The sequence below is a fragment of the Coturnix japonica genome, chromosome 11, assembly GCF_001577835.2.
Source record: "Coturnix japonica isolate 7356 chromosome 11, Coturnix japonica 2.1, whole genome shotgun sequence".
NCBI lineage: Eukaryota > Metazoa > Chordata > Aves > Galliformes > Phasianidae > Coturnix > Coturnix japonica.
This window is the reverse complement of record NC_029526.1, coordinates 13,616,169-13,630,635: the sequence shown is the minus strand read 5'-3', so window position 1 is coordinate 13,630,635 and position 14,467 is coordinate 13,616,169. Positions and strand designations below refer to the sequence as shown.

At 41.0% G+C, this 14,467-nt stretch overlaps 1 protein-coding gene across 3 annotated transcripts; it reads right to left on the bottom strand.

Annotated features, from left to right (window-relative positions):
• Positions 1-1,741: 1,741 nt before the first annotated feature.
• ATMIN (ATM interactor) lies at positions 1,742-14,394 on the bottom strand. 3 transcript variants are annotated; one of them, XR_001557797.2, is made up of 5 exons: positions 14,135-14,394; positions 10,811-10,936; positions 9,767-9,966; positions 4,984-8,793; positions 1,742-3,068 (listed from the first exon to the last, which is right to left on the bottom strand). XR_001557797.2 is itself a non-coding variant. In XM_015874127.2 (4 exons), exons 1-4 carry the CDS (start codon positions 14,342-14,344, stop codon positions 6,963-6,965), a joined length of 2,367 nt encoding a protein of 788 aa, XP_015729613.1. In that variant the 5' UTR covers positions 14,345-14,394; the 3' UTR covers positions 1,742-6,962. The 3 variants fall into 3 exon arrangements, 1 of the variants encoding a protein (XP_015729613.1); XR_001557798.2 differs by having other exon boundaries at positions 1,742-1,943; XM_015874127.2 differs by having other exon boundaries at positions 1,742-8,793.
• Between the last annotated feature and the right edge of the window lie 73 nt (positions 14,395-14,467).

Here is a 14,467-nt window from a genome sequence, read left to right as displayed (position 1 = left end):
CATAGCACAGTGAAAAGAAGAGCTTGTCAATAAAAGCCGACTGTATGTGGAACTGAGGAGCTGTGAACAATCCAGAAGCCATGAAGCAATAAAACCCCCAGCACTTGATGTGCTTGATCCACATGACTCTGAATCCTTGACTTCAAAATCTTCACAAATACTTCCACCTATGAAAGACGCCACTTCCAAGGACACTTCAGACCCCTCTTAGAAGGATAAAAAGGCATTATCTCTCAGAAGGTGCTCAGTGGTACTTCAGTTGAGATTGCTTCCCGCAGCCAGGATGCTAAATGAACAGAGCAGGATAAAAAGGGAGCTGACATCATGAATGATAAATGAGGGGAAATGCAGCAATTCATGAACTACCACAATTTTTCTCCAGTCATATAGAGGTCACATTCCTGCAAGAAGATCCTGAGCAGTTATCCTGGGACTGTGCTCTTACATCACACAGAAGCATAGAGGCCATTTCTAATCTTGTTGCCTCGAAAAGAAGCAGTCGTCCACCGTGCCTGCATGCAGATTCCACACAGAAAAATAACAGTACACAAAACAGGATATCCATGGATCTTTAGCTTACAATGTCAGGAATAGGTATGTTGAAGTCAAGGAAGGAAACACACCAGAAATACCGGTGGTTCCACTACCTCCTGGGCCATTACCTTCCTTAAAGCTTCACCACACTGCAAGAGCTGCACTACCATCTAGACTGCATGGACATTTCTATATTGCATTTTCATGTCTGTAGTTTTTAAAATACCACTAATAGCTTCATAAGCTGGTGAATGCCAGTTACTTTCACATAGGTTGCTTTTTCCTGATCATAAGATAGATCTATTTGAGCCTTAAACAGCTTATTCTGGGGATGAAATGCAGCCTCTTCATTCAGATTCACTTAGAACAACTGCCATAGCCTACTATGGGGATGAGGTATTTGATATTGCTGGTCACTGAATCAATGTCTAACTTAAAGCACATTCTGCTCCATGGTGCATTTAATAATACTCTGACCTTAAAGTCCTAGTGAGCTTCACAGACAAACACTGCTGGAAGAGCCTGCTAATAACTAACATAGCTCTACTGTTGTTTCACAGGTAGAAGGTTTGCACAGAGATGCCATCAGGTATGAACAAAGCACCCCCAAAATACAGCTGAGCAAACTGGTTTGGAGACTTGGACCAGTCAACCAAGTTTACAAGAAATGAATTAAAAACTGATTACAATTTAATTTCCAGCAAGTCTGCTGTAAGAAACCCATTTTCCAAGGAGGGGAACGTTTCTAGCTTACTAAAGCAAACCTTCCTTTGTGCTTCCTTCATGGAAGGTTTGAAAGAAAGGGATACTGGACAAAATAAATGTAAGAATATGCCAAGAAAGGAGGGAGGAAGGTTAACAGAAGGCACCCAGAAAGGCTGCCAAGTAAAGGCCTAGAACATAAAGATAAATTCACAGCATGTGATAAGGCCTAATTAAGTTATGTGACCTGGAAGACATTGGTTTTTTTCTGCCACAGGAAACAGCAGCTTTTGTTTACAATCAGATTCTCTGAGGAATAAAGCCATTACTGCCTAGGGAAAGGAAACAAACTTAAGTGCTAGATCAGTTGGAAGGGTTTCCTGTATTCAAGGTGCCAAAAACACCCAACAACCAAAACCCCCCCCCAAAAAACAAGCAAAAAGGAACTGAAAAACAAGCAAAAAAACCCCCGTTGTTAAGTGTAAAAATACAATGAGACAACACCTGAAAGTTAAATCAGCTCTTTATTATGATGTCCAAACCTCTCAAGGACTGATTCCACAGGACATATCAAATCCTGGAGCCAGAAAGAAAACTTGCCTCTCCTTTCAATTGTTTTGATGGAACACAGTCAGCTTGCCAAGATGCAATTTCTTTAGGCAAAGGAAATTCAGAATCTGAGTGCAAATGGGTCAGGGGTGCTTTCACTGCCAACAGAAGGAATAACAGTAAATTCTCATCAACACCAAACAAGAAAGCATTTAACAAATGGGTGGAGCTTTCCTGATTTCTAAACAGCCATAATCTTCCTCTCAAGCTTAAGAATCTGTCCTGCCTTGTAGACCATCCTGACACCTCTGAAAGCTGCATGAGGACAGACTGTTTGAAGTGTCTGACTGCTGTCTGCAGGGCAGACCTGCCCTGTCTGGTTTTGATTGTAAGATTCCTGCTGTAAGTTACAAAAACTTTACTAATTTAAAAGAGATCTGGCTTTCCAAAGATTAGATGTTACGGAGCAATGGGTGGTACCCACTAACAGGCACTGTATGCCCTACTTGTGCTTCTACAGAAGATCACAGCAGAAAACAGAAGGCAAAAATGGATTGAAATTCACTTTATTCCAAAATATGTATAATTTACAGGACTAAATAAGTGCTTCATTTGTGAACACAAGGCTTCAATGCTTGTGTGAATAACTTACTAGTAGCTCTGCATAACAGTTTAGTTTCCAACATAAGGAAATATGAATCAGTATTTTGGCACAGTTGTTTTTCCTGCATGCATTAACATACTTAAAATGTTTCACAATTGCTAGGACAACATTCTTTCTTTGGGATTGTCACTTGTAAAACAGGTATCAGAAACGAATACTTGCTTTTCTCTGCTTATTGCAAGTTTATTGGCTTAAATAGCGAGAATCAAACATGAACATCCTTTGAAAACCAGATTTGTCTGCTAGATCAAAATCCCACCAGTGATGAGAAGAATATTTTAAGGACATATCTCAGCTTTATTAACTCACACATGCTTTGGGAAAGGCTCACCCATGAGATGTATTCCTCATCATTCTAAATAGCTACAAGTTTAAACTAGGTCATTATAAGGTTTTGAATTCTGTAAGTTGAAAAAATATGGCTACTTTTATATTTAGCTTTATTTTTATCATAGATGCACTTGCAAATACCTTTAAAACAGTATTGTCAATCTAGCTCTGCATGCAAGTGCCTGAAGCATGCATGTAAAGCATTACTCATTGTGAAATGGATACGTCATGGCTGACTTCATCACAAGCCATCCACCATACTCCATTGCTAGTTATGTTGAAGATACTCCTGAAAAACCAGAATGAGAAGTGAAGGACTTGTGTTATTTTACTAGAGATCTGCAGCTCAGTCAGGAATTTCTGCTGTTTCAGGCTGTCTGATGACATTTTTTCAGTAAAGTGGAAGAGTCACACACATCAAGACAAACATCAACCTGTCTGCATGGCAACACAGAACTGAACAGTGTAGTTCCTTGATGCTGCTCACTGCGTAGCAATGGCACTTTAAACAAGAAAATGCAGTTATGCTCTAACCAGCAAACCCTTTTAGCACCCATTTGGATTCACGTGAACCACAGAAAGAAACAACAGATCAAATGAAAATCCATCACAAGAGGAGGAACAAAAGATGCGTGTTTGCATCATGCATTGAAGCAGCTTGCTGTTCAACAGCCCTATCCTCATAGTGTTCAAGTGAAATTGTTAAGGAGGTCTGTTTACAGTAGATCTATTATGAACACGAGCATAGCAGCACCTTCAACCAAACAGGAATGAAAAAGCTTACAACATAAAAAATATTTTGGTGTGAATGTATTTGAAACTGTAAATTGCACATAAAGATGATGTTAAAAAAAAAAATAAAGTAGCCAAAAGGAAGCTGTACAACCTGGTAATAAAGGCAAGAGAGTTTGGTTCAACTCTGAGTTGTCATTTCAGTAACATTTTGCAAGTCTAGCACCTTACTTTGATTCAATATGGTTCTATTGATCTTACTTATCCTGCATTTGAAAGGTTATTAAAAAAAAAAAGTCAAAATCAAACAACCAAAAAGCCCTGAGGACCCAAAGATCCCAATCCTGCCAATGCTTACATCTTGTACTCAGCCACACAGAAAGACCAGCCTGCATCTGACTCAGCACATGACTGTGTGTTACCAGGATAAAGACTCAGAACAGTGGAAGGCAGTCACTTTTCTTTGTTGCCTCTGCACTCTCAAGGTATAAGGCTAACAGGGAAATTGAACCTTTTGTTTTCAACTGAGAAAATGGGTGAGTCAGTCTTGGAATAAAATGTGGAGTGTTAGTTACATACATTAAGTTACAGACACTGACTTGTTTAAAGCTGGACTTTTTTTTACAGCTTTTAAAGTTAAACAGCTGCAAGTATTGTTTTCCTCAAGATTCCAGTCCTTTGGAAGTGAGAAGTTTCTAGACACAAACAGCTTTGCATAGCTAAGATTCCGGAGCATTAATACATTGACTTTAAACTAGCAAGATCTCTTAGGCCGCCATTAAGAGCCAGAGGAAAGATTCCCTCCTTTCCCAAAGCAGAAACAAGCTTTTACATCCATGGTTGTAGAAACAGACACAAACCTAACTCCAAATATAGAAGAAACTCCATCTATTGTCATACAAACACACATAGAAGGCAACAAGACATGATGTAAGACAGAACTCTATTTTTTTTTTCTCTTTTTTTTGAGGGCTGTTTTGTGCTTCTCACAGAACGTGTGTCCTACATTTACTTGTTTCCCTTGTTAAAATTTTCACATACCTTGAAAATGGAACACAGTTCACTTTTCTAACAGTGTTCTCTCAGAAGCCAAAAGTTTCAAGTACACTACTCAGCTTTGCCCACCCATGCACAATAACATCCAATGGGGGATAATATTTGTATTCTGTATTTTGACAATACGAAGGAAATGCACAAGTCTACCACTAATCAGACTAATTAAACTACTAATTGAGTTTTAGAATAATATTTACAGACTTCCAGATCAAGAGCTAGCAATGGCAGCGTAACTTAATGAAGCAGGAAAAGCAAAGAGAAAGCACAAGTAATATTAGTATCACTTCCAGATAAAAGTTTGTGCTATGAGGTTGTGGACAACCTGATGTTACTTCTCATATAGCGGCTCAAATGGCAGCGGAGGACACAGAGGAGAGAATTAACAAAACAGTAAGTCACTACTGACCAATACTTACAACAGAGTCAGTGCCTTGAAAATCAAATCAGAGACAAACTGCAGAAAAAGGGAGATAAGTATCATTTTAGTACTACCAAGAAATAGCTCTCAGAGAAGTTTATTTTGAAAACAATGCTCAAAATAGTCAATTACCCATTTAAAGTAAATTGTTTCACTTTTAAGAATAAGTAATATTGACTCATGATATTTCGGACCAGGTTTCAGTAGCTTTCCTGTGGGATCCAGCAACTATAAACAGCCTGATTGCAGCCTTTGCGTTTGCAGAAAAACATTTAATATATCCAAACTGAAAGACACAGGGCACCAGCGTAGGATTCTGATACCTATCAGATACTGTGTTGAATTAAGTATGGCAATTTAAAGAGGGGTGAGATGAGATAATAAAATCAAAAGGTATTGCTCATTTTCAAGACAACAAGCTAGTTGTGTTGGGTGAGTAACTGCACTCCCATATCCTCGAGCTGAGGATATGAAGCTGTGCACAAAGCATAGCAAGTCTTTGAAAACTACAGCTGAGACATCTGTTACTGGTGGGACGCCTAGTAAACACATAACCAGTACATCCAACAGCAGAGGAGTAAAGCCCGGGAATATGACATAAAGATGTTTCATTTTTCAGTTAACGTAATAGAAACTAAAACCTGTCCAGGACAAAACCAGAGGCCTACATTTCTGCAGGCACTACAACAAGATAAGAATCAGTTAAGGCCAAATTCCAGCATACATTCACAACCGGCTTTGTATTCTTCCATGTCAATACATCTGCTACAAGCACAATACGAAGGGTAAAATAAACATACAGAAATCCAAGAGGTCACATGTTTGTCTTTGACAGATCAGTCCCAGTTTTTGATTACAACTCAGAAAACTTTCCAAAAGCTGCAGGAAGCACCTGCTGCAGATCAATGTGCAAAAGCAAAATACATCTTTTCTGAAAGGGTTTTTGTGAGCACATCTTCCGGCCTTGTTGTATGCAGTTGAGTTTGCATCAGTTCTGGAAGCTGAAATCCAAGTATAGGTAAAGAATTCAGTTTCTCAACTTTGATGGTTTTTGTTAAGGTAGTGGAAATATAAACCATTGTGACATTTCCCAACTTACATCTTTGTGGAAACTAGGGGGATTTCAGAGAAAACAAACTATTCCAGTTTTTGAGGCACAAACATCGTAACATTTGTGTCTTACAGTAAGAAATAATTCAAGCAAATCCCTTCAAAGAGTTTAAATTACTTTAGTCCCATTTATGACACGAGCTAAAAGGACATCATAACAATTTTCCAAGTGATTATGCATTCTAAGCTCTTTTTCTACCCTTCAATGGGCATTAGTAGCATCTGGGAAGAACAGCTACTGCTTTCTACATATTTTGCAGATCATTGGTATTCCATAATTCAAGTCTACATGTATCTATGGCTGTTGGACGGGTGTTCAGAACACTGCAACTTAAACAGGAGAAAGAGCTGTGAAGGCATAAAGGAAAAAACAATACGGCTTATTATGTTCATACCAGACACTAAGCTCCTAAAAAACATCAACAGAAGTAGCTTACACTAAGAGAATTCAGGGAAGCATCTGAATTGGACAGGGCAGGTTTTGGTCTAGCACAGTGGAACCCTATACATAAGCCAGAAATAGATATACATGGAGATATACATGGGACACTTTCAAAAGGTTCTTCGGTTTAAATGAAGCAGTTTGTAAAGAAGATTGAGCAAAAAACATAGGCACCACAAACTGTTTTTTTAAGGTTCAAATGTACATTAACATGTTTTGTCCCCCTCCCAACCCCCCCCTTATGCACATATAACTTATATTGAAGTTACATTTTCAGTGAAGTACCTTCAGCATGAAAAGTCTTTTAGGCCAACCGCACACAATAACTACATTCAACAATGTGAAATGGGTTACTTGGTCGATGCATCTCTCCCACCCCAATAACTTAATTTCAAACCACAGGAAACAGTTCTGTTGCACAGCACTCAATGACTGGGCTTGTCAGAGCTCTGAAACAAGGAGCACAGCTCTTCACAGGTCTGTGTTTCTACTGAACTGAACTGGGACTCCATTGTATTCCAGGCTAAGTCAGCTAGAAGAAAGTCATCCATTGCTGTCTGCGTCTCGTTGCTGGTAAGGAATAAATTCCCAAGATTCTCAAAGCAGCTATCCATAGTCTGTGTTTCAGCACTACTGAGCTGGACTTTGCTTTCTATGTTCTGATTAGGTACGTTTTTAGTGGCAGGATATACTTCTGTCTGGGTTTCTGTATCTGATGAGTCAGTGCTCATGGAGAAACTAGACTGCTTCAGAATACTCCCTAAAGGCAGATGGGTATTGCTGTCCAAAAAGAAATTCAAGTCTGTCTGCGTCTGCGTATCAAACATCTCCAAGCCTAAGAAGTTAGAATTTCCTCTGCAGCTATATGATTGAGTGGCACTATCTGAAAATAAGAAATCAGTTTGAGTTTCGATGTCCAGTGACTCCAAAACTGGCTCAGAGGGCAGGGTACCAAGCTCACTCTCTTCAGTCTGAGTTTGGATATTGGATGCTGAAAAGAACTCTTCAATGTCAAAGTCTATTCCAGTGCTCTGTGATGAACCAGATGGCAGATGCGTGTCAGCATTAGAACTAGTCTCAGACAAAAGGCCACGATTATCCAGTGTCTGGCCAGACATGTTTCCTGAAAAGATATTTTCCAGATCACTTAGCAAGTCCATTGTCTGGGTTTGATTATCCATTGTATTTTGAGGTGGAAGTATATTAGCCTGGGTACTGAAGCCAATAAGAGATTCAGACTTCACTGTGTCTTGATTGAGGCTCTTGCAATTACTCCTTTGCAGCAAGGTTTGATCTATGTTTGTAGTCATTAAGTTATTTTCTGGAAGTTCAATTTGAGTAGCAACATTAAATGACGAATGAACATTTTCAAAGATGTCACTGCACATTACAGCCTGGTCCATTTGTGCTCGTCCATCAATAGAATCCTGCGTCCTACTGGTTTGAGTCTCTCTAGAAATGCCACATGTTGGAAAACAAGCCTGACTAAAATCATCAGTCTGAGCAGCTATGGATGAAGTCACTTTGGAAGCAGGCAGCAGCGTCTGTGTTTGTACACTGATGGGTAACGAAACCTGTGAACTAAATGACAGATCTGTCTGAGAACAAGAAGATACAGAAGAATCAGGAGTCCAGGCTGCAGCTGGTACAAAATTTTGAGAAATATAAGATAAGTCAGTCTGTACATTTATTGAAGAAATTTTATTCTTGTGACAAACATTCCCCAGCTCTTGTCCTGGGCTATTTGACGTAACCTTATCCAAGTCGACTTGTACACCAGTACTTACTGCTTCATTATCACCAGAATTTGTCACTTTTGAAACTGGCATAGTATCTTTAAATACAAGTGTTTCCGCCTCCAGTGCTGGAATCAGAATTCCCACAGATTGAGGCAATAAATGAACAGTACTTACAACTGAACCTTGATTATCAACAGCCACTACAACAGGCTTGACAGAAGAATCTGTTGCGGATACATACACAGGCAAGTGAGCAAACTGCATCACTGGAAGTTTAACCAAAGCCACCTTGGGCTTTGGCAAAAGCATCTTGGGTGTACATTTCGGGTGCACTTGCTTTGTGAAGTTAGAATTGCAGGAACCTTCAAAAGATGCCACTAGTTTCACTTCAGATGACTCCAGCTCCTGAGTCCCAGGGTTATTACTGTGTGTATCGACGAATGTTTTATTTCCTTTCTCTGCCAACTGCTGATTATGTACAGAGGTTTCCATTTTCCTTTTCTTACTAGGAGGATCCCTGTGAATATGAGATTGATAATTTATGTTCCCTTCAAGCACAACACATCTGCCTTCCTTTTTTTGAGTCACTGCATTGCAAATATAAACTCAAGTCCCAGATGAGGCTGTATAGGACTAATCCTGATTATAATAAAAAGATCTCCATGAACTCCTGTTTTGTAAAATTTCATGCCTTACTCTCCCATTAAAAAAAAAAAAAAAAAAAAAGGTTTCTGCTTTTATGAAGATCTATGTTCTAAATGGAGGTTGAGGCTTAGAGGTTTTCTCCCCTTTAGATGTTACACACTGATCTGAAGACAGTTAGTCCGTGATTTTGATGCTAGCTCAGACTGAGCACTGACAGGACAGGTTTACAAAACTATTGTCAAGTAAAGGTCTCTCACAGAAACCAAGGACATAATTAAGTTCTGTGTGAAGGAGCACTAATTTTGCAGCAGCTGAACCTCCAAGGAAGATAGGTTATGTCTCAGGAAACAGATTGTCCTTTATGAAATACAAGTACATCTTAAAACAACTATCAATCAAAACATGCATTAAAAAAACCCAAAAGAATCCGCTTAGTAGCAAAGTTGACTAGGCTATACAAGAAAAACTCAATTGCATTGCACACCACCATTACCAGCCATAAGCATTTCCAAATCATCTCTACTTCCACAGAACTGTAAAAGCAGTTCCAACAAGAACCACAAACATTTATGCCATGCAGCAAAGTGTCATCAGTAACTTGCTGATGGAACTTTTTGGTTTACGTACAGGGAAAACTGATGTTATTGATTAGACAACTGTCTTTGCCTGAAACAAAACAGAAACTGCTAAGAGCAACAGAACAAAGAAATGGCAAATTGCTTTATAGCTAAAACAATATCTGCTAATCTCAAACATTAACAGAAAAGAGACAGAAAGCCAGTATGTGGGGGACAGAGGGCTCAGGGAAGCATACGAGTAGCAGTACTTAATTGCTTAAATTTTACCTGTGTTCCGCAGGAATTTCATGTCCAGTTCTGTAAATATGAGACAGTAATGCCGGTCTGCTGGCATAGGGGCACCCACAAGTACACCGGAAAGTCTTGCCACAGTCCTCTATATGCCGTTTCAAATACCATTCTGTACCATAGGAGTTACTACATTTATCACATTTGTGCTTCTTTTCAGCATGCATCTTCATAAAGTGCTACGACACACAATGAAAAGTAAACATCAGCCTTCAGCTAAGCCATCTCTAGGGAAACAATATTTGTATATTTTTCTTTAGCTGTTGAATAGCACTGAAAAGCAGGATTAGAATCTTTTGAAATGTCTCAGTAGGAAGGGCTGCCCAAGATGGAGCGCAGGCAAGAAGTGGAATGTAACAATTAAAGAGTCTTTATTTGCACATACTTGGTGTGTACACAAAGTTCATGCTATGTTCAGCTCTCCAAACTACGAGAACGAACTACTGGGAGGCTCCTGATCATGTCAGCTCTCTATCAGCAGCTTCCACTACTTCAAAGTGCAGATACAAGTTTGTGTGTCCTGATAATATATGAATTTTCTTATAGTCCTTGTCTTACTGGCTAGAGAGGAATCTTGCCAAAGACTGTAGCAAGTCTATGTTGCAACACATAGATACTCCTGAGGATCTACTACTGAGCAAACAGTATCGAGTCAACAGGACGACTGCAGAGTAACCAGCAGAACTTCTGCTTTTCAGTTACGGCACCACATAGCATTCATCTCCTATGGTCCAGGCTTCCACAGGTGACAAACAGAAGTATGTTTTTTGATCTTTCACAAAGAAACACATCTTAAGTATTTTCTTAATCAGGTATCTAGTAAGCAAATGTATTTTGATAGTAAAACAGAGAGAAACTGTTAACCAACCATATACCCACGTGGAGCTTCTGCACATACAACCCCAAGTCCTATATACATGCTGTGGACTTGCTCCTATCTGAATGTGAAAGCATGCACTCTCTAGAGTAAAGCCAGTCAGGAACAAAGCGGTATGAGATTAATGCTGTGGGAAAAAGGAATACCTGTTTTACAAGAGAAAATTGGGAAAATGGCCTGTTTGGTCCTCTGGGGCAGCCTTCAATCGGGCAGCAGTAGAATTTCTGTGGAGTTTTCAAACCCTTCCTTATTGGTGCATTAAATTTTCCATCCTAAAAAACAATAAATTGAGAAGCTGACAACAATTTACAGGTTTATAATTAAAGGCAGCATTCGGAATACACCTCAACTTTGGCTCAATTATTTTATACACCTCAATGAGTTGAAAGTACTTCAATAAACATCTGGGAACTTATAATGGAATTTTCCACCTCTATGGATTCTATCTTCCAAATTCATCAGAATTACTGAGTGAAACCATAACAAGCTCCATGGAGTTCTAGTAATGTACTATCTACCTCCTCCAACATATTTGCTCGAGGCTGCAAGGTACACCCATCTATTGCATTATTTGAGCCAAAAACCTTTTCTCACAGGAAATCAGGTCACAGAACAAAATTCACCCAGTCTACAAAACTAACAACTGCCAATTCTGATATTCCAAACATGAACTTATCTGTGCAGTCCAATAGTATGATACATACAAAAATGCAATAAAAATGTATAATATACCTCACAAGAATTATCACGTGCACACAGCAGAAGAAAGAAACATTAAGTGACTCAAAGACAACTGCGAGTCTTCAAGCCTTCAGGAGGAATAAAAGATTTATCCCTTTAATCAAGGCTGCATTCTACTCTCCAAGTGCAGATGAAATCACTTAGTAAGCAGCAGTTTAAGTTATTTAGAAACACGTGAGAATTTATTCCAAGTGTACTACATTTAACATTACAATCTAATAAGTGACAGGGAAATATGTTCAGGCACTCAGCAGATATACCACAGCCAGGGTTAAGAAATGACTTCAGTACGAAGGTGCGGAATAATGCCAAGTGGCATCAAAACACGTAAACGTAAGTAAGATGTAACAGCTGGAACACAGGTTTTCCAGGTGCAGATCACAACAGATCTGCTGTGACAAGTCGAGAAATTCTGTATGCATACAAGCAACCCTAAGCAGACACCATCCTTGCTTTGACTTTCTTCAAAGCCCTCCTGGCTCTACCTGGTAAATCACATTTCAGGCATTCTCACAAGTCCTTTCTTTGTGTGTCTGATTTTATTCCTCGCATTTCCACAATGCCTACTGACACCGTTGCTGGAGGTACTTGTTGCACTGACACCTCACAGTACAGCCAGTTGCACTGCAAGGAACACAAACACCTGGGGCTTGTACCAACATTAAGGAGGAGCAGACAGCACCAGGCTGTGCTACAGATTTAGCCAATGTGATCTCTGTGATGTCTGGCTTCCCTGCAGCAGGTTTACTCTGTCTGCTGGGTTAACTTAAAACGGTACTTTACATTAGACTATAGGCAACCTCTCATAACATCCCTGGGAGTAGGAGGTGGTAGCACTGAGGAAAGAAATCCACTTTGCCTTACTATAAGAACTACTGTGGCTGTGTCACATTCGCATTAGGTCACTTACCCAGAGGACAAGCTGCACACTGCAGTCCAGCACTGACTGCAGACTCCTTGCTACCACAGGAACCTATGAATCCTCTCCCTTACATTAATTCCTCTAGACTCAAATTTAAACTGTGCAGAAGCCTTCCTCTTCTCCCATAAAACAACACAGACAAAAGATATTAATATTCAAAAGTTTTCAAGCCTAATATATTAAAGTGCCGGTTTCTAAATTAAATGCCACTGTTCTCATGTTCTCACTGGCTCAGTTAAGCCAAGAAGCAGAAAACACACAGCTAGAAATTCTCTCTTAAAGGGAAAAAGGCCTGTATTAATTCAATTCCATCTCCTTCTGGAGACACATAGTAACAAACTTACATTTCCATCTTACTTTAGTACCTTCATTCTCCCATTCAAGACACATACTGAAGACACACATAACACTGAATATGTTTTACCTAAAAGACAACACGGAAAATTTGATCTCCCTTTAGCCTTGGTAATATTCACCTTCAATTACGGTGTTCCTGAGAAGCTACATGCAACCATGTTTCATATGGTTGAGGATCAAGCTAGACTTAGTGGAAGGGTGCAGGAAACACATCACAGTTACACAGGGCACGAGGAAGTCAGCTCAGAACTGCTTAAAGGGAAGCATTTCCTCGCTCACCTTACCTGTATAACACACTGCTGCTGTGCTCACAGCATCAGGGGCTGCTGCAAACACTCAGAGCAAGTTCAAAACTGCCTGCTGAACCTGTAGGACCACTTTGAACTACTTTTGTGCCTCTACCATACACATATATATGCAAGGTGTAATGTACATCTAAGACAAAAGTTGTTAGCGCATATTGTGTTTCTATTCAGTTTTTGCATTTTTTGTTTTTTACTGTTTTCAAACGGGAATCGTAATGCTGAAATTCACAGCAAACACTAACGAGCACAATTAAGGTGAATATAAAAACAACACAACTAAAGATTGCAAGTATCCTCCAGACCGTTTCCTCCTCACAAACGATGGGCTGAAACGTGCTGCTGTTGATTCCGTCCTTCACCATTTCCATAAACAACAGTTAATTGTTCACCCACTGTGGCTGCTCCTTGCAGCCAAGAACTCTGTGCTCAGAGCTCTCCACAAATGCCATTCTCACCCACACCCCCTGCACAGTGACTTGGAGAAAAATAAGAGCAACTTGCAGCCAGGCCATCCCCAACCACAAGGCTGCTCAGCTGCGGCTCCACCCGCCCTCCTCCCCACACACACACAATCACAGAATGACCCGGGTTGGAAGGAGCCTCAAGGATCATGTAGTTCCAACCCCCCTGCCTGGCAGGGCACCAAACATACACCTTTACTAGATCAGGTTGCCCAGATCACAGGTTGCTCACACACACACGCTGCATTTTCTCTGTAGTGCTGTAGTAACGAAAGCTTCTCTCCAAAATGGCACCCACAGCTTTTTGTTGTCGTCGCTCAATGATATTACCAAGAATTAAAACAGCTGGAGGACCCAGCAGTAGCCGGGCACGGAGCGGCCTGTCAGCTGCTGAACCTCCCAAGCGATAGAAAAACAAGCGATACACTGAAGGGAAGAACAGAAATCGAGTCCTAAACTTTGTCCCAGCACAGCTGCGATGCACAGCGGCACATAAAGGACAATATTCCACACACAGGTGTGGTGCGATCCCCCCGACCTGCGCACGGTTCTTCATGTGGATTTAACGACCCACCCCGTCATATTCTCCCCCTCACAGCCCCGAGGACACCCCCCAACCCAGCAGCTCCGACTACGGGCCGAAGCCGGGCGCCCAACGGGTCATCACCGGGGACAGGGCGGTACCTGGAGCCGGTGGGCCTTGCTGAGGTGCATGTTGAGGGCCGGGCTGTTGGGCAGCACCTTCCCGCAGCCGGGCACGGTGCACAGGATGTTGGTCCTCACTTGGGACAGCTCCGTTACCGAGGGCCGCACTAGTTCGCGAGCGGGCGGCGGGTCCCCCACGGGTGGTGGTGGCTGCCCCGGGCCCACAGCGCGCCGCCCCGCCGCCGCCATGTTGATGTCAGGTGCTCGGGCTGCGCTTCCGGGGGTGGGGACATGGAGGGGACGTCACGGAGCGGCCCGGCCTATAGACTATATTGTGTGCACCAAAATGGGCTGGATCAGGGAAATCAGGAC